The sequence below is a fragment of the Carassius gibelio genome, chromosome A10 (assembly GCF_023724105.1).
Source record: "Carassius gibelio isolate Cgi1373 ecotype wild population from Czech Republic chromosome A10, carGib1.2-hapl.c, whole genome shotgun sequence".
Lineage (NCBI taxonomy): Eukaryota > Metazoa > Chordata > Actinopteri > Cypriniformes > Cyprinidae > Carassius > Carassius gibelio.
The window spans coordinates 7,721,347-7,742,420 of record NC_068380.1 but is presented as its reverse complement, the minus strand read 5'-3'; the positions used below and the strand labels follow the sequence as shown (position 1 = coordinate 7,742,420).

Here is a 21,074-nt window from a genome sequence, read left to right as displayed (position 1 = left end):
ACACAAATCTTCTTTAATATAATATAATATAAAATAACTATATAAAATTATATTAAAACCTTTGTACACATTAATATATTCTCCTTTAGTTTCTTTATTGTTTTTGCATACAAATAACTTTTCAATTTAGACTGCCCTTATTTATTTATTTTTTTACTTTTTTTTTTTTTTTTTTGAAGCTTAAAATTTTTGTATGTTAATTCCGATTTTGAAATAAAATTTCCTTCGTCGTGTCATTAAAGGCTACAAAAAAAGAGCCACACTAAATCAGTGCAAATATTTTTATTTGAGCACTGTGATGGTAAATTCGGATCACTTATGAGGAATTTGTATAATTATTTTATAATATCTACACAGCTGATCCTGTTCAAGTGGCCATTTGTTAAATGATCAGTTATAATCAAAGTATATAGCTTTTTCTGATATTTATATGCAACAAAGGACATAATGTCTTTCATACAATCACAAAACAAACAAAAACATAAAGGAAATGTGAAAAGACAAGCACCTATATTTATTTTCTCTGTTTCACATTTCTTTCTATAATAGTGTTTACTTTGTTTCGTTTGTATAGTTCTTTTATGGATTGCATGACCTCCTCTGTCTTTAGCGCGTATATGATTGGATTCAGCATAGGGGGTATTATTTGTGACAGTGAATTGTTAATAATCCGAGCGTTTAGATCAATAGATGTTGAGAAGGCTTTAACATTTACACTTAAAATTGGGAGATAAGAAATAGCCACTAATAAAAGATGTGAGGTGCAGGTTTTCATGGCTTTGATGCGATCAGCACCATGAGCAATCTTAAGCAATGCTGCAGCAATGCAAAAATATGAGAGGCTTATCAATATCACTGGCAGACAAATTAGGAGACCAAATAAAATATATGCCATTATATAATTTATGGAATTATTGTTACAGGAAAGACTGATGATGGGGCCATGATCACAGAAATAGCTATTGACCACAGTAGATCCACAAAAAGAGAGTCTGTTGACTAATCCCACAAGTACAGCTAATAAACTCATAGAAAAAATCCACATACAACCTATAATGAGTGACATTGATGTTTTGGTAATAACTGCATGATACCGTAGAGGAAAACAAATAGCAACCAGTCTGTCATAAGCCAAGGCAAGAAGTGTCAAAGACTGAATGTTCATGAAATGAAACACAAAAAACATATTCATCAAGCATGCTTCATATGAAATGTCCTGGTGCTCAAATAAAAACATGTCGATGAGTTTTGGAATCAAATTCGAGCTTCCACACAGACCAGAAAGGGCCATATTAAAGACTGCAATGTATTTGGCTGTGTGAAGTCTGCGGGCCAAATATATGATACACATGATAAATGAATTCCCCAAAACGGTCACAGCATATACAAAACACAAAAACACATAGTAGTATTTTGCATGTGGGATATTAGAAAATCCATTGATGAAGAATGTTGCAGGGCGAACAAAGGTCACATTTGCAGAGTTTGAATGCACTGAAGTCAAGCTGCCTGTTGTGAGGATTGTTGTGTTACCTGTGATAAAGAACTCTTTTTAGATATACACTCAATAACATTAAAATAATAATTTCAGTGTATCAGTCAATATTGCTTGGCAGTATGATTCCTATCATCCTCCCTAAACAATTATTCTAAATAAATACAGTACAGTGTGTCTAAATATTACAATACAGTTGAATATGGTAAGGATTTCTTATATAGTTTACATGTAATTTAAACAAAATTTAGACTGGCACAATATTAAAGATGCTGTACTTACAGTTTATACTTCAAGTAACACAAAACAAACACTTTCATATTTAGTTATTTTATAATTATTTTAAAGAATTCAATACAAAAATCACACTGCTACTAACAATATAACTGGAACACAGTTAGTATAGTAAAACATGATTTTCATCATTTCATCATCATCATTTTATTTTTTATTCTTTTTTGATAAGCATTTTCACAGACATCAAGTCCTTTGTCATGAAAAGGTTAAGCACTGAAGAAAGCATAGATGTCAAAGTAAGAATAATTATAGTATTGGTGCTTAAAAGGACATGAAAGACATTTGTTAGGCAGATGGGCACATCAAATACAGCCACTACTATTAAATGAGCAGTGCGTGTCTTTGTGGCTCTTTGATGGTCATGTGGGGTTGTGAACAATGTTACAGCTATGCATGTATATGAAAAGATAATATAAAAAACTGGAAACATAATGATCACCTGAAACAGAACACTGACACAGCTTGGGACATTTGACCCGAGATCACAGAAATGAATGATTATGACACTAGTTCTGCAAAATGAAAGTCTGCTCATGTTTGTGTGCATTAGTGCTAGCATCCACAAAGCAGCAATTATAACAAGCATTGATCTGTTGGTTACAATCACATGATACCTCAGTGGTAAACAAATAGCTACTAATCTGTCAAAAGACAGAACAGTGAGAGTTAGGGAATGAACTAAAACAAATAACACATTGGAGAGTATGTAATACAAGCACAATCCATACAGGATCAACTGATTCCCAAACAAAACTGCATCCAGTTGCTGAGGGATTTTACTCTCACAAATGTCTATCAATGATAAATTAAAGACAGAGATATATTTAGGAGTGTGAAGATTTCTGTCCGTAATGATAATAAACATGAGACAGGTGTTTCCTAGAAAAGAAATAAAGTAGGCAATTAAGAGGAATAAATAAAAGTATCTCATGTGAGGCATACCAGAGAATCCAGCAGACAGGAAGGAAATATTCCTGCTTCCAGTGACCTCTTGAATCATCTTTTTTTCATCCTGTCTGGGCAGAAATACAGAATAAGAAAATATTTAAAAACAATATTAATGTTAATGAATAGTTAATATGATATACTTACAGTAAGGTCTTATGGATGTTTGCCTGGCCTGCAGGGTTTCCCAATTTATTATATACTGAATGAAGAGATGTCAATCCCTTCAGACTATCACTGTAACATTCTCCACCAATGGCAAACCTTTAAAGAGCGGTCATCCTGCCAGTCAAATCACAGCTCTGACAACAATGTCATAGACAGTTAGTGTATTGTTCTAGGTTGTACAACTATTATTTCTTGATCAACATCTTGGGTTAAATTTATACATCTCATGTGAATAGAGTGGAAAATGTAACTAATACACAGAACTAATATCACCATATGTCACCAGCTGATTGATTACATTAAGAATTGCAAACATCTTTTGTATTACAAGTTTTCCAAAAATGTTTAATATTAAGATGAGGCATTATTAGGTTAAATATGCATTAATTTGCATGCATTTCCAGAATAGAGATCTGAATATCCACATTTCATTTTTTGATATATTAAAAGTTAAGTTTTTTTTAAACTTTTGTTGTTGTTGTTGCTTAAAGGGGGGGTGAAATGCTATTTCATGCATACTGAGTTTTTTACACTGTTAAAGAGTTGGACTCCCATGCTAAACATGGACAAAGTTTCAAAAATTAAGTTGTACGGTTTGTCACAAGTTTCGGAAAGTTTTTTTCGAGTGTGGCTCTGTGTGACGTTAGATGTAGCGGAATTTCCTTATATGGGTCCTAAGGGCACGTCTGCCGGAAGAGCGTGCGCTCCCGTGGGGCAGAGCACTGAGAGCAGAGGCATTCACTGATCAAAGCGAGAGCGTCGCGAAATGTCACAAAAGAAGTGTGTTTTTGGTTGCAAGGGCAAGACAACCCTGCACAGATTACCAAAAAAAAAAAACATTAAGGGACCAGTGGACAGAGTTTATTTTTTAATGGCATCGACGGAGTTGTGCAAGTGTTTTTGTTTGTTCCCTGCATTTCGAAGATGCTTGTTTTACAAACAAGGCCCAGTTTGACGCCGGATTTGCACATCGTTTATTTCTTAAGGATAATGCAGTCCCAAAGAAAAAGGTTCACGATCATGTGTTGGAACTGCATGCGGTGAGTAAAACTGCTTAAAATATCTCTACCTCCTTGTTAGTGCGTCTGCCTCCCATGCCGGAGACCCGGGTTATATCACCGCTCAGAGCGAGTGCGAGGAGTGTCAGGAAGGACCCGGTGAGAGAGGGGTCCGAAAAAAAATCAGCACAGACTATTTTTCTCTTAGAAATATAATAAAACTAAAGACTTTTTGGAGATATGAAGGATGCAGTACTACTCTATAGGTACTCAAGGTTAACAGGAGATTGGGTGAAAACGAGCATTTCCCCTTTAAATAAATTTTACAGTTATTTTCATTGTTATTTTAGGAATAAAATCTGGTGTAAAATAAGGCAAATTGTACATAAACAAAACCCTTTGTAAATCCATCAGAATATAGATAGGAATTAAATGCAAGTTCAATGCAAGTGAAGGCAAGATTTTTGATCATTGTTCAATGATCTGTTCATTTAACTTCCATTTATTCACCACCAGAGGTCATCCTCCACAACACAAACTCACACTACACAGTACAATCTGGACTACATTTCCCATGCCTTATTGCACCAATCACATTCACCTGATAACAATCACACTATGCACCTGAGACCAATCACACACACACACAATACAATCATCAGCAGTGTTCATTTTGACACGAAATTTTAATTTAGTTTTAGTCTTAGTCTTTTGACTATAATTCTTTTTAGTTTTAGTCAAGTTTTAGTCATCTGATTTGTTTTAATTTTAGTCTTATTTTAGTCGACTAAAATTGCTTGGTATTTTAGTCGACTAAAATAAGACTAAAATCAATAACAGATTTACTAGACAATTTTTTACAGCTGGTATAGGAAACAAACTTAACCAAAATATATAAAACACAAATTCAACTTTATTTCAACACAACTGTGTCTTTATTTCGATTCAAAAGCTTTTCTGCAGCAACAAACACTGTCATGATAATGTAAACAATAATTAGCTGCCAACTGACCATCAATAAAAGAAAAATAAAGTTAGGTCCAGGACCTTAAAGCTTACAGCTGAGCTGAACAATAAGTGCATACATTTAAAGTAAATATTTAATAAGTTGGGTGGATAAAAAAAGTAACAAGATTTTTATGGTATTCATTTGTCTAGCAATATTGTATGTTTTAAATACTACAATATTTCTAGATTAGTACGTATAATGATAGGATGTGAACATTCACGTTTCACATGACTAATATAGAAATATTTGTGATATTGTCAACAAGTAGAACATTATAAAATATACTAAACATTAGTATTAATCAAATGTATGTATCATAATATTACGTATTAGTATTGTGCTCTCATCTAACTTGAAGAAGGGGCTATTTTACAGTACTTTTCAGTTCGTAATATTTAATGCTACAACATCTACGTACTACAGTCTTCCAATTTTGCTTAGCACAATAAACAAAAGAACATTGTGAAATTACATTTGAGAAAATGTCCAGGTGGCTCGTCTGTAAATGACTTTTCAAATTGGTTGTGTTCTTGCCACGAATGAGCGCTCTGCGTGCTTTACACTTTGTTTTGTTTTGTTCGTCGTCAAATGTGAAGTGAGCTGTGGACATTTTGTCGCTCTTTTAGACATCACCTCTTCAAATGCCGACTTCCCGGGAGCTCATTTAAAAACTGAAAACCTTCGCTTCGCGTCTCAATAAGTCAGGCTCGGATTGGTTCTCTTCTCTCATGCAGTCTCGCCTGTTCCGTTTTGCCGGTTCTTTTGTTGATTCATTGCATCTCTCCCGTCTGCAGATTTGATATTCGTCACAGTCTATTTTCGTCTCGTCCTTTATTCGTTGACGATAATGTCAATCAATTTAGTCATAGTTTTAGTCTCCATCAGTGCCTTCTTTTTTAGTTTTCGTTTCGTTTTCGTCCGCAAAAATATATTTGTGACGAAAATAATGACGAAAATATTTAGTCAACGAAATTAACACTGATCATCAGACACGCTTTATAAGCATTGGACTTCCTCTCACATACGGCAGAGTATTGTTCTGCACATATCCCTCTCCTAGCGATAGTTGCAATACCAAGCCATTCCCTGTTTGTTTTTTATAGTTTTGTCTTAGTTTCTAGTTGTCATAGTCTTGCTTCAGTTTATAGTTTTCATAGTCTTGTTTCAGTTTATAGTTTTCATAATTCTGTTTCAGTTTATAGTTTTCATAATTCTGTTTCAGTTTATAGTTTTCATAGTCTTATTTCAGTTTATAGTTTTCGTAGCTTAGTCTTTTTCCTGCCTTACCCTGTTTCTCGTGTTCTGACTCTGGATTACCCCTCTTGCTTAGCCCTCTGGATATTGTTCGCTCATCGAAGATCCACTCTTGCCCTAGGAATGTTCTTTGTCTTGCCCACTATATAAATGTTTGCCAGTGTTTGACCCATGCCTGTTACTACAACGTCTCTGTGTAATAAAAGCTTGCACATGGATCCGCATGTCTCATGACTCGTCAGCCCTGTTAAACTTAGTGCATGAGAGAAAACACGTGACTTTCTGACTGGAAGACCTTAGGCACTAGGGGTCAGCAGTAACACATCCAAGCACCATCACACTAAACAACTGGAGCCCCCCAAGGATGTGTGTTAAGCCCCCCCCCCCCCCCCCCTTCACTCTGTTGACCCATGACTGCATACCATCACACAACTCTAACCTCTTTATTAAGTTTGTGGATGACAGGACTGTGGTGGGTCTTATTAGAAACAGACATGAGACAAAGTACAGGAGCGAGGTGGTGAAGTGACAACAATCTCTCTTTGAATGTGAAGAAGATGAAAGAGATTGTTGCTGACTTCAGGTGAGTGCACACTCAGCATGCTCCTCTGACCATCAAAGTTGCGACTCTGGAGAGAGTAAGCAGCACCAAGTTCCTGGGTCCATTTTAGAGGACATCTGGACCGACAACACCGCAGCACTGGCCAAGAAAGCAAAGCAGCGTCTCTACTTCCTCTGCTCAATTAAGAGCCAGAGGACCCTGGCCCCCATCATGTGCACCTTCTACACAGGCATCCTGACTAGCTGCATCACTGTGTGGTATGGCGCCTGCAACACATCCTGCCAGAAGACTCTTCAATGCATAGTGAGAGCAGCTGAGAAGATCGTTAGTGTTAGTCTACCCTTTTTTGGAACATTTATGGAACCCGTCTCACCTGTAGAGCACCCCCCCCCCCCCCATATTTTTCCCCAGTCAACACTGAACTCTGCTGCTCAGTCCCCAAAACCATAAACACCCCCCCCCCACACACACACACACAAGCACACACAAGCTAACACACTGGAACCTGCACCAGACACTTTGTACAGCACTGGTCTGCTCACTACCTCATTCAACAGTTGCTGAGCTTATTCAACCTCTGCTGTCAGTTTAAATAAAGAACTGCTCTCTGAAGATTTTTTACATTTTAATCAGACTGAATAAGCTCTTTTGCACTACAATCATTATATCTGCACTGTTTACTTCAGTGGTTTGCACACTGTCTGCCATGTGCCTTGTGTTGCTTTACTTATCTTTCTTTTTACCTTACCTATTTGTATAGTTGTACTTTATTTTATTTTATGTATTAAATGTTCTGTTGTTAGTGTTATCTGCATGCACCAAGGTTAAAAGTGCATGAAGTATCCAATGAAGCCTTTAACAGAATATACTGAAATAAATATATTAAGATATATATATCTCGACATGTAGTTTTGAATATTTCCTCTAGTCTGCAACATGTTATTAAAAGCCAAACAGCTCAAAATATCAAAATTAACCAATGCATAAAAAAGTTTGCCTGTTATGTTTTGCCTTCATCAACCAATGAGTATGCATAAGGTATTAGACTTATTTAAGATACTTTAAGATACTTTCTATCATTTCTTAATCTTGAAAGGCCTAGTTGCAATGCCTTCGTTATTATATGTTAGAAAAATGTAAGAAGCGAGACTTAATTGATGACTGTAACTACACAATTGAGTGTCCTTCTACCTTTACAGCAATTAAAAATATGTATTGTATAATATGGTTGGCACATTAAATCTATTGGCAAAATACAGCAAGTCACAATAGGCTTAACCCATCATCAAGGTGTGCGTTTCCCAAAACCATAGTTGCTAACTAACCAACTTTGTTGGTTCATACCTGTCAAGTTTTGGATTTGAAAATAAGGGAAATTTTCCAGCGCCCATTGCGAGCAGTCCCACCACCCCAACAAAGCTCCAGTATCCCTTACATTTTAAGACAGGTGTTATAGCCCAAATTAAAACACAAAAGGGTATATATGAAGAGCATTTATTTAAAGGCTTATTTGCATATTTTCTGTTAATTTAACATTGATGTCTTTACATTTACATTTTATTTTAATTCCACACATTCTTTTCATTTCATATTGCTTTTCTTTAACAGTTTTTCTTTTCATTTCACATAACTTTTCTTTTACTCTTTTAGTGAGTTGTTGTACCAATTTGTTGCAGACTTTGCATTCTTTAAAAAAAGTAAATTCGCTGTCCCATTTATCACGGTATTTACACATGGGTTTTGGTTTTTTGGCAGGTGTGCCTTCACTCTCTATTGTAGCATCCATCATCCGTCTCTGTTTTTTCTTTTGTTGTTGTTGTTTTTCCCACGTTATAACTCATGTCATCTGACCTCACACACCCCTCGCGACAGGCTACTACAGGTGGGAGTAATCGCGAGACTAGTGACAGAGCTCAGATTGGGAATGTTTTTTTTATTATTATTTTATTAATAACGCAGGTAAAAAAAAAAAAATACGGGAGATTTACGGGAAAATACTAATACGGGAGGACGGCGGGAAAGAAGGGTAAAATACGTGACTTTCCCGGCCAAAACGGGATACTTGACAGGTATGTGTTGGTTGCGATGCAATTTCCCATTGCCAACCAACTAAGTTGCTAACAGGTTAGCAACCATGGTTTTGGGAAACGCACCCCAGCACAACACTTGCTTTTGCCACTAGAGGGCAGACTAGAATCAGAATTTGTTTTCCCCCTAATCAAAGTGCTTCTTTTATTCTCAGTGTCCTTTTTAATAGTTTCTGTAGAAGTTTCTGTTAATTTTGCTTAACATACTATACTGTTGTCTGAGCTCTTTGGCATTGTGGGTCTCACAAGTGATTTGTAAACTTCCTTCATTTGCTATAAGCATATTTACACGTTGTTAATAAATGTATACACAATTTATGAGGTTCATATCTTTTTACCGAGAGATGTGAGACTAATATACAATCGCCTTTTACTCACCTTCATGTTATTTGTACATTGTATGAATGCCTTTTTTCCATTGAACACCATTCACTTCATTTTAATTTTTTGTTTTGTTGAAAATTAATGGCCATGTTAATATGACTTTTTGTTAAGTCAAATGGCTTTGGCACAATATGAACATTAGTAAATAATATTTATTTGTGTGTGAACAATCCTTATGTACACAAAATCACATCAGCACACATGGAAAGCCTTGTTGCACTTCAAACAAACATTTCACTCATTTAACAAAGTTAAGTACATTTATTCCTTTAGTTCAATTCATAATTGGCCATTCATTACAATACATTGCAACTGCATTACAATGCAAATTCTAAATTCTGTGACCTTATAAATATTTTGAGTGATTTCTTTAATCGCACGTGAGAAGGCTGAGATTATTTTCGACAACATCTGAACACACAGGTCAGTCAGTTCTGTCAAATTAACTATTTGTTTAATGCTCTTAACAGACTGTATAACCAACTGGATAGTCATAGTAAACAAAATTACAGATTCCTTAAAACAGTTCAATAAAATCAAACTGTTTTATTAACCCTTTGTATTTACCCTTTTGTTCTGTAGTAGCCTAGTGTTCACCTTTTTGCGTTTGTACAGATCTTTTATGGACTGCATGACCTCTTCTGTCTTTAGAGTGTATATGATGGGATTCAGCATTGGTGGTATTGTCTGTGTCAGGGAATTGTTAATTATCCGCGCATTTGGATGGATAAATGTTGCTAAAGCTGCAATATTAATACCTAAAAGCGGCACATAAAAAATTGCCACCAACATGAAATGTGACGTGCAGGTTTTCATTGCTTTGATCCGGTCAGCACCCTGAGCAATTTTAAGCAGAACTAAAGCAATGCAGAAATATGAAATGATTATCAGTATCAGTGGCATACAAACCAGGAGACCAAAGCAAATATTTGCCATGGTAATATTTATGCTATTATCATTACAAGCTAGTCTATAAATAGGGCCATGGTCACAAAAATAACTATTGACTACATTAGATCTACAAATAGAGAGTCTTGTGATTAAACTCACCATTGAAGAAATAAAAGTGACAGAAAAAATCCACATCACCCCTATGATCAGAAACATTGCTGGTTTGGTTACAATGACATGATACTGTAGAGGAAAACAAATAGCAACCAGTCTGTCATAAGCCAAAACAAGTAGTGTCAAAGACTGCAGATTCATGAAATGAAATACAAAAAACATATTTGCCAAACATGCATCATATGAAATGTCCTGGTGCTCGAATAAAAACATGTCTATGAGTTTTGGAATCAAAGCTGAGCTTCCACACAGATCAGAAAAGGCCAGATGGAAAACAGCAATGTATTTGGCTGTGTGAAGTCTGCGGGCCAAATAAATGATACACATGATAAATAAATTCCCTAAAACAGTCACAACATACACTAAAGACAAGAACACATAGTAATATTTTGCATGTGGGATATTAAAAAAGCCATTTATGAAAAATGTTGCAGGACGAGCAAAGGTCACATTTGCAGAGGAGTTTGACTGCGTGGAGCTCATGATACCTGTTGTCTGGCTTTTGTTTCACCTGCGATGAACAGTTATAGAAATACTTCAAATAAAAGAATATTCATATTAAAATGATTTCATTAATTTGCAGTATAATCAGTAGTAAGAAACAGAGAAAACGCGTGGTTTATATTCTACCTTCTCCAAAGCTGCCACCATCTCATTAATTTACCAGCCATCAGACAAATTTATAGTAGATCATTCTCTTGAGCTTTGGACTTTAGTCCACAGATCATCCCTTCTCCCTGCAGAGTTGAAAAAAAATGGGTAGGAGCAAATTTAGCATGTGACATCATAAATGTATTGCTAAATAGGAATACTGTACAAACATAATGATAAATACATTACAAAAAGTATAAAGAGAGATGACTTTTGAAATTACTATACTCCAAAATAATAAGTTTATGAAGTTGACCCTTTGTGCATTCTTCTGTTTATAATCAAAAGTGATGCTGTCCACAAAGCATCCGATTTTTTAAGTTTTGATGGTGTAACAATACTACACCGAAATAATACTGAAGTTCTGTATGGTAATTTTCTTGTTGTGCATGCCACAAGAGCCAGTCGACGACATCGATCATCATCCATATTTGTTTTTCGTTTGATCATGCAAGTTTATGTGACATGTTGTGTTTGTGGAATTGACACTGTGAAATCGCTACTACAATTGTCAGATCACACGTCTGTCTGTCTGGCGGAATTGTCTAGTCTAGTGTGTGCATTTGGAGAATTATAATGTTAAAAATTGGTTGAAACTATTCTTATATCTGTGGTCTCCTATGGTTTTAAAATCGGTTCAATTTTTAATTTAATCGTCTATTGTGACCCAGGCATTAACAGCGCTTTTATCCGAAGTGACTTACAAGTAGGGGTGCGCGATAAATATCGTCCGATAATTAATGTGCATCTCATCAGTAAAGCGGGTTATCTAATCAGCGGGAAATTCCATCAGGTGTGCGATTTCACATAGAGCAGCTATTACTACACAGAGCCGTTGTAAACTGACGATTTTTATCGCGCACCCCTACTTCCAAGCTTAAGCAATTCATCACAGCACACAGTAGGCCTATTTATGTTACAGGGCGAACAAGACGTGAAGCAAGTTAATCCATTTGCATGCTTTTATAAATAGACGTGGTCATAACAGGCATGGGTCAAACAATGGCAAAGAGGTATATTGAGGGCAAGACACAAGAGTAGTCCAGTAAACGGGCATGGTCAATCTCCGACGAACAATGTCCAAACAAGAAACACAAGCAATGGTCCAGGTGAGGTGTAAACAGTATCCAAACAGGGCAAGAAGAGAAGGGCAATCCAAAGACAGGCAAGATATCCAAAACTACATCTAGATTAAACAGGCTAAACAGACAAAGACTATTAACTCTGTAACATTACTAGACTAGCGATATGTCCAAACAATACTCAGCAGTTTGAGAAGGATCTGTGTGTGTGTGAGACTGGTTACAGGTGTGTGCAATCAGAGCAGTGAAGGATGGGAAATGTAGTCCAGAGTGACATGCAACACTCTGTGTAAGGTGAAAGTCAATATAATAGGAGCGCAACCTCTGGTGGTAAGCGGTAAAATCCATGGACATGATTCGTGACAATTTGCAGGATATAATTTCAAGTTTATTAGATTAGGAGACATAGCTAAGCAGAAGAGAAATGCAAAGAAGAGAACTACGTTTTTGTTTATTTATTTATTTGAATGAAATGAGAGGGAAGTGTGATATGACAAACATTAAAATATTGCCATTTCATTCATGTTGATAGTACAAAGGATCTAAGATGAATTTTCTGTACTTTTACAAATGCTAGTAGGGAACATTTAATGTTTTTTATATGTAAGATATCCCATTGTTTATTGTGCAGATCAAACAAAAATGTGTTGCTGAGCACTTGTGTACTAGGCTTGTTTAAATTGTTTATTTTTTGTCATTCTGACTGCATTCATTTTATTGAATAAACACTTAAAAGTTTAAAGTTGAACAAATTTAGATCCTCATAGAATGCCCCAAAATGTTTCAAATGGCACAGAATGGTGGGAATAACTCACTGTGTAACACACGCCTTATTGCGTTTGTACAGTTCTTTTATGGACTGCATGACCTCTTCTGTTTCAAAAGTTACAAAATCAGTATTACTATCGCAAAACAATGGTTTGTCAAGTTGTGTTTTTTCTGCTTTATTCTTTTTTGTAAAAACAGTTATGGATTGAACAGAAGATACAGGATTCATCTTTCAGAGTTGAACATTTATGTTTAAATGCCATATAAGGATTAAGTTCACTGAAGCACATGCCTGCATTACATGGTCTGGAATCACTCAAGAAAAAAAAGAATAACCCTGCAAAAGAAAGACGTACCTGCTAATATGTCATATTACAGAATGGTGGGAATAAATAAATTCTAAGTTAAAAAAATGGACAAAGACAAATAAGTATTTTGAAAACCTTTTGACATTCACGAAAAAAAAACTGTAACAAAGGATTTTTATACCAGCATGTCTGTTTTATACAAGATAAAAGATGGACAAAGTCTCATTCAAACAGACAATGAAAGCAATCCAACTGTAAAATAAGTTAAATATAGTATTAACAACTTTGTAAATAAGTCATTTTAGATCACTTAAAATTTTTCACATTGAATTTCATAGATTTTTCACCAATTGTATTCACCTGACTGCGTTTGTACAGTTCTTTTATGGACTGCATGACCTCCTCTGTCTTTAGAGTGTATATGATGGGATTCAGCATAGGTGGAATTATCTGGGTCAGAGAATTGTTAATTATCCGAGTATTTGGATGGATAGGTGTTGTGGCAGAGGCAATGTTATTACTTAAAATTGGCAGATAAAAAATTGCCACCAATATGAGATGTGAGGTGCATGTTTTTATAGCTTTGATCCGATCAACACCATGAGCAATCTTAAGCAGAGCCAGAGCAATGCAGAAATATGAAATGAAGATCAGTATTGGAGGTATGCAAATCAGAAGACCAAAGCAAAGTTTCCCCATCACAATATGCACAAAATTATCATTACAGGCTAGTCTATAGATAGGGGCAAAATCACAGTAATAAGTATCAATTACATTAGATCTACAAAAAGAGATTCTATTGACCAAATTTGCAAGTACAGAAAAAAAGGTCACAGAAAAACTCCACATCACCCCTATGATCAGAAACATGGCTGGTTTGGTTACAATGGCATGATATCGTAGAGGAAAACAAATAGCAACTAGTCTGTCATAAGCCAAGACAATTAGTGTCAAAGACTGCAGATTCATGAAATGAAGTACAAAAAACATATTTGCCAAACATGCTTCATATAAAATTTCCTGGTGCTCAAATAAAAACACATCTATGATTTTTGGAATCAAAGCTGAGCTTCCACACAGATCAGAAAAAGCCAGATGGAAAACAGCAATGTATTTGGCTGTGTGAAGTCTGCGGGCCAAATAAATGATACACATGATAAATGAATTCCCTAAAACAGTCACAACATACACTAAAGACAAGAACACATAGTAGTATTTTGCAAGTGGAATATTAACAAAGCCATTTAAGAAAAAATTTGCAGGACGAACAAAAGACACATTTGCAGAGGAGTTTGACTGCATGGAGCTCATGATAACTGCTGTCGGGATTTTTTGTATCACCTGTGATAAAGAACTGTTATAGAAATACACTCAATAAAAGAGAATATTCAAATAATGATTTCATTTCTAGTCACAGTGAATGCCCTGCTCTAATATGATAGATGCTAAAATAATAGTACAACAATTGAGTCACTACAGTTAAATCAATAGATACAAACAGCAGAAACACATGGTTTATACTCTACCTTCTCCAATACAGCCACACAATCATTATTCTGCCAACTATATTTAACATATTTATATTGGATCGTTCTCCTGCACTTGGGACTTCAGTTCATGGATCAGCCCTTCTCCCTACAGACTTCAGGGGGGAAAAAAGGTAGGAGTAAATCTTTACAAACTATGATTGAGAAAAAATATACAAGATAGCAAAAACATTTCTCTAAAAGCTTTTTAAAGTTAAGATAATGTGTTTACCCATGATAACAAGAGACTAATATTATTGTCTGAAATATTAATATCAACCACAAGTCCCAATTTAAAAAGTTGTGATTAATTTACAAAGTAAAGTAATATACAGGCATATATATATATATATAATCCTATTACTAAAAATAAATAATGGCATAAATATGTTTGATTCGTTATCTTCCAGTTATTCCATCGGATTTGAAAAAAAAAAGCAGATGAACAAACAGAATTGTTTTCTTTTTGTCTGTTTTCTTTCCCCATGTTACGGTTTTGTTTTGGGTTTCTTTTCTGTTCTAGTTTTCTTCTCTTTTATAGGTTACCAGATAAGGATCTACAGTAAACCTGTCACCAATTTGGGACTCTAGTTAAGGTGTTTGGCCTTTGTTGGAAGGGGAGCTCTTGTCCTTACCCTGCAGTTGTGCTCCAAACCTTGACCTGCACTTTGTTAATTGTTTGTATCTTTATTGCTGTTCATTTATCACCTTTGGCATTTAGATGTAACAATTGGGCGCTCGTCCAAGATTTTTGTTATAGCGTGGGAGGTCCAGCTTCTAGGAAAATACATTTGTATGTTTGATATATTTGCGCTAGCGCCTGTTTAATATGAAGGTGGAGTGTATTTTAACTTGGTATTTGATTCATCAGTGTGCTAGCACTAGCAAACAGCAGTTTGGTTTGTTATTGGGAATTGTTTAAGAGTTTTTCGGCATTTTAAAAAACTGTGGATTGTTGGCATTTTTGTGCTGTATTAATTGGTATTGGTTTGTTTGAACTCAGAGGGAGTGTCAGCCACATTAAAAAAGTTAACAGCTTAAGTCATTTGTGGATTAATGCGTATTGGAGACGCGAACAGTTTAAAACGATTCAGATCGATTTGGTGAACTGGTTCAAAAAGATCCGGTTACATTGAATGATTCATTCGCGAACCAGATATGACAAACTGCTTAGTTTTGAACTCTCTCACAAAAGACACAGAAGAGAAGACAATGCTAAATAAAGTCGTAATTTTTGCTATTTTTGGACCAAAATGTATTTTTGATGCTTCAAAATATTCTAACTGACCCTCTGATGTCACATGGACTACTTTGATTATGTTTTTCTTACCTTTCTGGACATGGACAGTATACCGTACACACAGTTTCAATGGAGGGACTGAGAGCTCTCAGACTAAATATAAAATATCTTAAACTGTGTTCCGAAGATAAATGGAGGTCTCACTGGTTTGGAACGACATGAGGATGAATTATTAATGACATAATTTAGATTTTTGGGTGAACTGTCCCTTTAAGTCCCAACCTACGCCTACTCTTGTTGTTTCATCTGTTCAGACAGATAATGATTCTGACAGTAATCATGATAGTTTACAGAAGTTGGAAGGACCAGTGGTACTTTGTAATGAAGATATAGGTTATGCTCCTATCATTTAAGATGGCCATGTGTCACTGCTTGGAAGTACTGATGACGTTCCTATTAAGGTTCTTCGAGACACTGGTGCATCTGAATCATTCATTTTAGAATCTGTTTTGCCTTTTTCCAGTATCCAGAGGTATTCGTTTCACGTGCACTCATGCGTGCAATGAGTAAAAAAACAACTGATGAAGAAACTCAATGATAAGGACCTTGTGAATTCACAGAGGGTAGTTCCTGGTCTCCATGTTTTGCTTTCTGTTCTCATCAGGTCTGGGTTTCTGCTCAGAGACAGGATCCATCTTTGAAGTTCCTTTTTGATACCATTTTGTCTCCAGAGTTTGAGAGTTCAGTTAATGGGTACTTCCTTGAAAATTAGGTTCGCGGAAGTGGACTTTTAACACAAAGGACTGAACCAGTCATAAAGGTAGTTGTGCCTGTACCTTTGTAAAATACTGTCTTAGGGGCCGTTCACATATCGCGCCTAAAAACACGTGGAAAACGCTAGGCGTGCCGCTTTCTCCTTCTTTCCAAAGCGCTCGGGCAGTTGCGCTCCCGAGGCGTCTGCCGTTGCTAAGCAACCATGACCTGCTCTTTCCATGAAGACGCGGAAATGTCAACAAAGGATAAATGGATTTGCAGCACTAAAAATTGCTTGTAGTAGCTCTTCCTTCCTTCGGTTCTCTTTCTAGCATGCACGCGTTTTCCGCGTGGCTCGAAATAGAACCAACGCCTATTTTTCACGCGACACGCAAGTTTGTTGGAAGCGGTTCCAGGCAAAATAGAATGGGAAATATGTTTATATGTCATTTTGTACACAAATACATATTAATTCATGACACTTTGATGTTTGAAAGTCTATAGGTAGACATCAATTCAGATATAAATGTAATTAAAAAAATAAATTAATAATTATTGATTTTCAAATATTGCACCTGTCAAACATAGTCTATTTTGCCGTCAATGCTGTTGATGGTGTCCTTTATCAGTAGGCTTTATATTTATGCTCAACGTGAAGTATAGATATTGTTGTCGTGAAGACAAGATCCTGGTCTGTCGGCGGTCTCCCTCTATGTCACCTACAGTAGCAGCAGCAACCAGCGCCGCGTCAGGCACGATTCTGGTGAGGCAGGCCTAAAAACTGGGATTGGTAATGCTGCACTGTAATCATAGTTATTTATTATATTTTTCATTATATTTTATTATATGTTATTGGTTTGAGACAGAGTATATTATTTAGTGGAGAACTTTGCAGCAGTATTGTATTTCTTATTCTTTTTTATTTTATATATATTTTATTAAAAAGTATTTTTTACGTGTATAGTAATAAACAACCTGCAGTTTAATGTTTGCATTTCTTTCCCTTACTGTACCGAAAATGAACTGAACCGTGACTTTAAGGGTGTACTCACACTGCCAGTTTGAACCGTGCCCGAGTGCGTTTGACCACCAAAGCGCGGTTCGTTTGACTAGTGTGAGTGCTTCGAACCGTGCCGGGGCGCGGCTCGATTGGCCGGCCCGGGCCCGCTTGGAAGAGGTGGGCCAAGGCACGGTTCAGTTGGACTCGGGCGCGGTTCGCATGCAGTGTGAGCGCTAACCGTGCCGGAGCACGGAAAAGGACGCGTTGCGTCACGGTTTTGCGACACTCCAAAACCAACATGGCAGGGAAAGGGTCGCTTTGGTCTACGGCAGAGGTGCAAAACGCATAAAAACGAAAAACTGCAAAGTCCTTGCAAACATCCTCATACGAGCAGCACGATTACGTGAAAATTTTCGCGCCACTAAGGTGACACATCTGTTTAACAACAGTCTGTGGACCAAACAACACAAAATTATCCACAAAGAAAACAGAGCGATGCACTCCATTGTGTTCAGAGAGCGCCGCTCTTCCTGTTTATCCCGAAACCGTCACACCATAATGACGTAAGCTTGCTCCGGCACGAATGCTGAAACCCTATATGTGAGTGCAGGCCAGAGGGGGAGTGGGGAGGGGGGACAATCGTACTTGGGCCCGGTTCATGGCAACCGTGCCTAGTGTGAGTACACCCTAAAACCGAGGTACGTACCGAACCATGATTTTTGTGTACCGTTACACCCCTGGTCTACAGACAACTGTCAAAAGTTACAAAATCAATATTACTATTGTAAAACAATGTTTTGTTAAGTTGTGTTTTTTTGTCAAAACAATTATGGACTGAACCGAAGATAAAGGATTCTTCTTTCAGATTTTAACGTCTATGTTTTTTAATGTCATATGAGGATTAAGTTCACTGAAGTACATGCCTACATTACATGGTCTGGAATCACCCTGCAAAAGAAAGGCAAACCTGCTGATATGTCATATTACAGAATGGTTGGAATAAATAAATTATAAGTAAAAAACTGCAAACATATCACAAAGAACTCTTTGGAAAAGCTTTTGACATACAAGGAAAAAAACTGTAACAAATTATTTTTATACTAGCATGACTGATTTATACAAGATGGACAAAGTCTCATTCAAACAGATAATGTTCACAAGTCAGTTTTGATCACTTTCAATTTCTCACACTGAATTTCATAATTTTTTCACTAATTGTATTCACCTTACTGCGTTTGTACAGTTCTTTTATGGACTGCATGACCTCCTCTGTCTTTAGAGTGTATATGATGGGATTCAGCATAGGTGGAATTATCTGGGTCAGAGAATTGTTAATTATCCGGGCATTTGGATGGATAGGTGTTGTGGCAGCGGCAATGTTATTACTTAGAATTGGGAGATAAAAAACTGCCACCAATATGAGATGTGAGGTGCAGGTTTTTATAGCTTTTATCCGATCAACACCATGAGCAATCTTAAGCAAAGCCAGAGCAATGCAGAAATATGAAATGATGATCAGTATTGGAGGCAAGCAAATCAGGAAACCAAAGCAAATTTTTCCCATCAGCAAATTTAGGGAATTATCATTACAAGCTAGTCTACAAACAGGGCCATAATCACAAAAATAACTATTAACCACATTAGAACTACAAATAGAAAGTCTATTGAGCAGACCTACATGTACAGAAAAATATGCCATAGACAAAATCCACATCACCCCTATGATTAAAAACATTGCTGGTTTGGTTACAATGGCATGATAATGTAGGGGAAAACAAATAGCAATTAGTCTGTCATAAGACAAAACAAGTAGTGTCAAAGACTGCAGATTCATGAAATGATATACAAAAAACATACTCACAAAGCACACTTCATATGAAACATCATGGTGCCCAAACAAAAATGTGTCAATGATTTTTGGAACCAAAGCTGAGCTTCCACACAGATCAGAAAAGGCAAGATGGAAAACGGCAATGTATTTGGCTGTGTGAAGTCTGCGGGCCAAATATATGATACACATGATAAATGAATTCCCTAAAACAGTCACAACATACACTAAAGACAAGAACACATAGAAGTATTTTGCATGTGGAATATTAGAAAAGCCATTGAGGAAAAACGTTGCAGGACGAACAAAGGTCACATTTGCAGAGGAGTCTGACTGCATGGAGCTCATGACAACTGCTGTGTGGTTTTCTGTGTCACCTGTGATTCAATCCATTCAAAAACATAGAATGTTCAAGTAATCATTTAATGTAAAGTAATCCAGTCACAGAGCATTAATGAAAATTTATTAATTTTCTTTGAAATAATTTGATAAGAGGCAGTAAAAGCATTACAGAGAAACAGAGCAGAGGAAACATGGTTTATACTCGACCTTCTCCAAAGGTGCTCCCATCTTACTATTTTACCAGCCATCAGATAAATATATATTAGATCATTCACTTACACATGGGACTTTAGTTCATCATCAACCGTTTTCCCTACAGATTTGAAGAAAAGAAATGCAGGAATAATGCTATAGAACTGTTTAGTTACTCTTAAGCTGTATAAAGAGTTACTTGTGAAATTATGCCCTCAAAAATACAGGTAATATATTGGGCCTGACTTGTATGTAGCACACAAAGCCATTTAAATATTTAAGTAAAAAGCACTTAAAATTCTACTTCTAAAAGATAAAGACAATTAAAATAGTTCTTAAAGCTTTTCTAATTTTTGTTTCCCTTTCCCCCTTAAGAAAAATAAACGGGAGAGGACAAATATATATATTATGCAATATTTGCATTTCTGTGAGGCTTTTATCACTGGCTATTGACAATGCTTTCCCTAATGTAAAAGTCATATCCATGAGGAAATCCTTTTATGTCAGATACAAGTCACTACTGAGCAATATTGAGTAGCTTATGCATGAACATGTATATGTTCTACATGTCTAAAGTATAGGCCTGTAGAAAGAATAAACTAACTGATTTTGCTTAACAACTTAAATTTAGGGCTGGGTATCGATTCAGATGTCCTGATTCAATTCGATTTAGATTCACAAGCTCTCAGTTCGATTCATTTCTCAATTTTTTTATTTTAATTTTTATAATTATATTCAGTGAATATAATTTTAATACAAATGCTATCGAGTTTCAAAAAAAATTACAGTAAACATCAGTTAACAAATGGTGAATTTATACAAAGAAATAAAGATTTATTAATATTTATTGGTAGTAGTAGCAGCATTGTTGTTACATTGAGTCTTAAGACTGCTAAATAGTAATATATTTTTGACAGTTTCTTCACGTTTTTTTGATAGGTTGCTGTGAGGAACTTGCAGCTGCTGTACAGTATTTGATATTTTGGTAGTTTTGTCAAATCAAACAATAAACTGCTAATGAAGTGACTCTCACAGCAGCTAGGGATGAAATTTGTGTATGCTATTCATATCATCATAGTCAGACAACAGAGGTTGATGGCGAGCATCATCCGCGCTTGTG

General features: G+C 36.0%; 5 protein-coding genes across 5 annotated transcripts; all 5 read right to left on the bottom strand.

Moving 5' to 3' along the window:
- Positions 1-514: 514 nt before the first annotated feature.
- Positions 515-1,631, bottom strand: LOC128020640 (olfactory receptor 1M1-like). The gene is made up of 2 exons (XM_052607252.1): positions 1,610-1,631; positions 515-1,533 (listed from the first exon to the last, which is right to left on the bottom strand). Exons 1-2 carry the CDS (start codon positions 1,629-1,631, stop codon positions 515-517), a joined length of 1,041 nt encoding a protein of 346 aa, XP_052463212.1.
- A 312-nt stretch (positions 1,632-1,943) lies between these two features.
- LOC128020639 (olfactory receptor 2S2-like) lies at positions 1,944-2,792 on the bottom strand. Its single transcript, XM_052607251.1, has one exon. The coding sequence runs from the start codon at positions 2,790-2,792 to the stop codon at positions 1,944-1,946; it is 849 nt and encodes a 282-aa protein (XP_052463211.1).
- A 6,622-nt stretch (positions 2,793-9,414) lies between these two features.
- Positions 9,415-11,004, bottom strand: LOC128021027 (olfactory receptor 1468-like). Its single transcript, XM_052607900.1, has 2 exons — positions 10,895-11,004; positions 9,415-10,775 (listed from the first exon to the last, which is right to left on the bottom strand). The coding sequence occupies exon 2, from the start codon at positions 10,745-10,747 to the stop codon at positions 9,749-9,751; it is 999 nt and encodes a 332-aa protein (XP_052463860.1). The 5' UTR covers positions 10,748-10,775; positions 10,895-11,004; the 3' UTR covers positions 9,415-9,748.
- A 2,375-nt stretch (positions 11,005-13,379) lies between these two features.
- LOC128020638 (olfactory receptor 1468-like) lies at positions 13,380-14,384 on the bottom strand. Its single transcript, XM_052607250.1, has one exon. It carries the CDS (start codon positions 14,382-14,384, stop codon positions 13,380-13,382), a length of 1,005 nt encoding a protein of 334 aa, XP_052463210.1.
- Positions 14,385-18,769: 4,385 nt separating this feature from the next.
- Positions 18,770-19,768, bottom strand: LOC128021030 (olfactory receptor 1468-like). Its single transcript, XM_052607905.1, has one exon. It carries the CDS (start codon positions 19,766-19,768, stop codon positions 18,770-18,772), a length of 999 nt encoding a protein of 332 aa, XP_052463865.1.
- Positions 19,769-21,074: the final 1,306 nt, after the last annotated feature.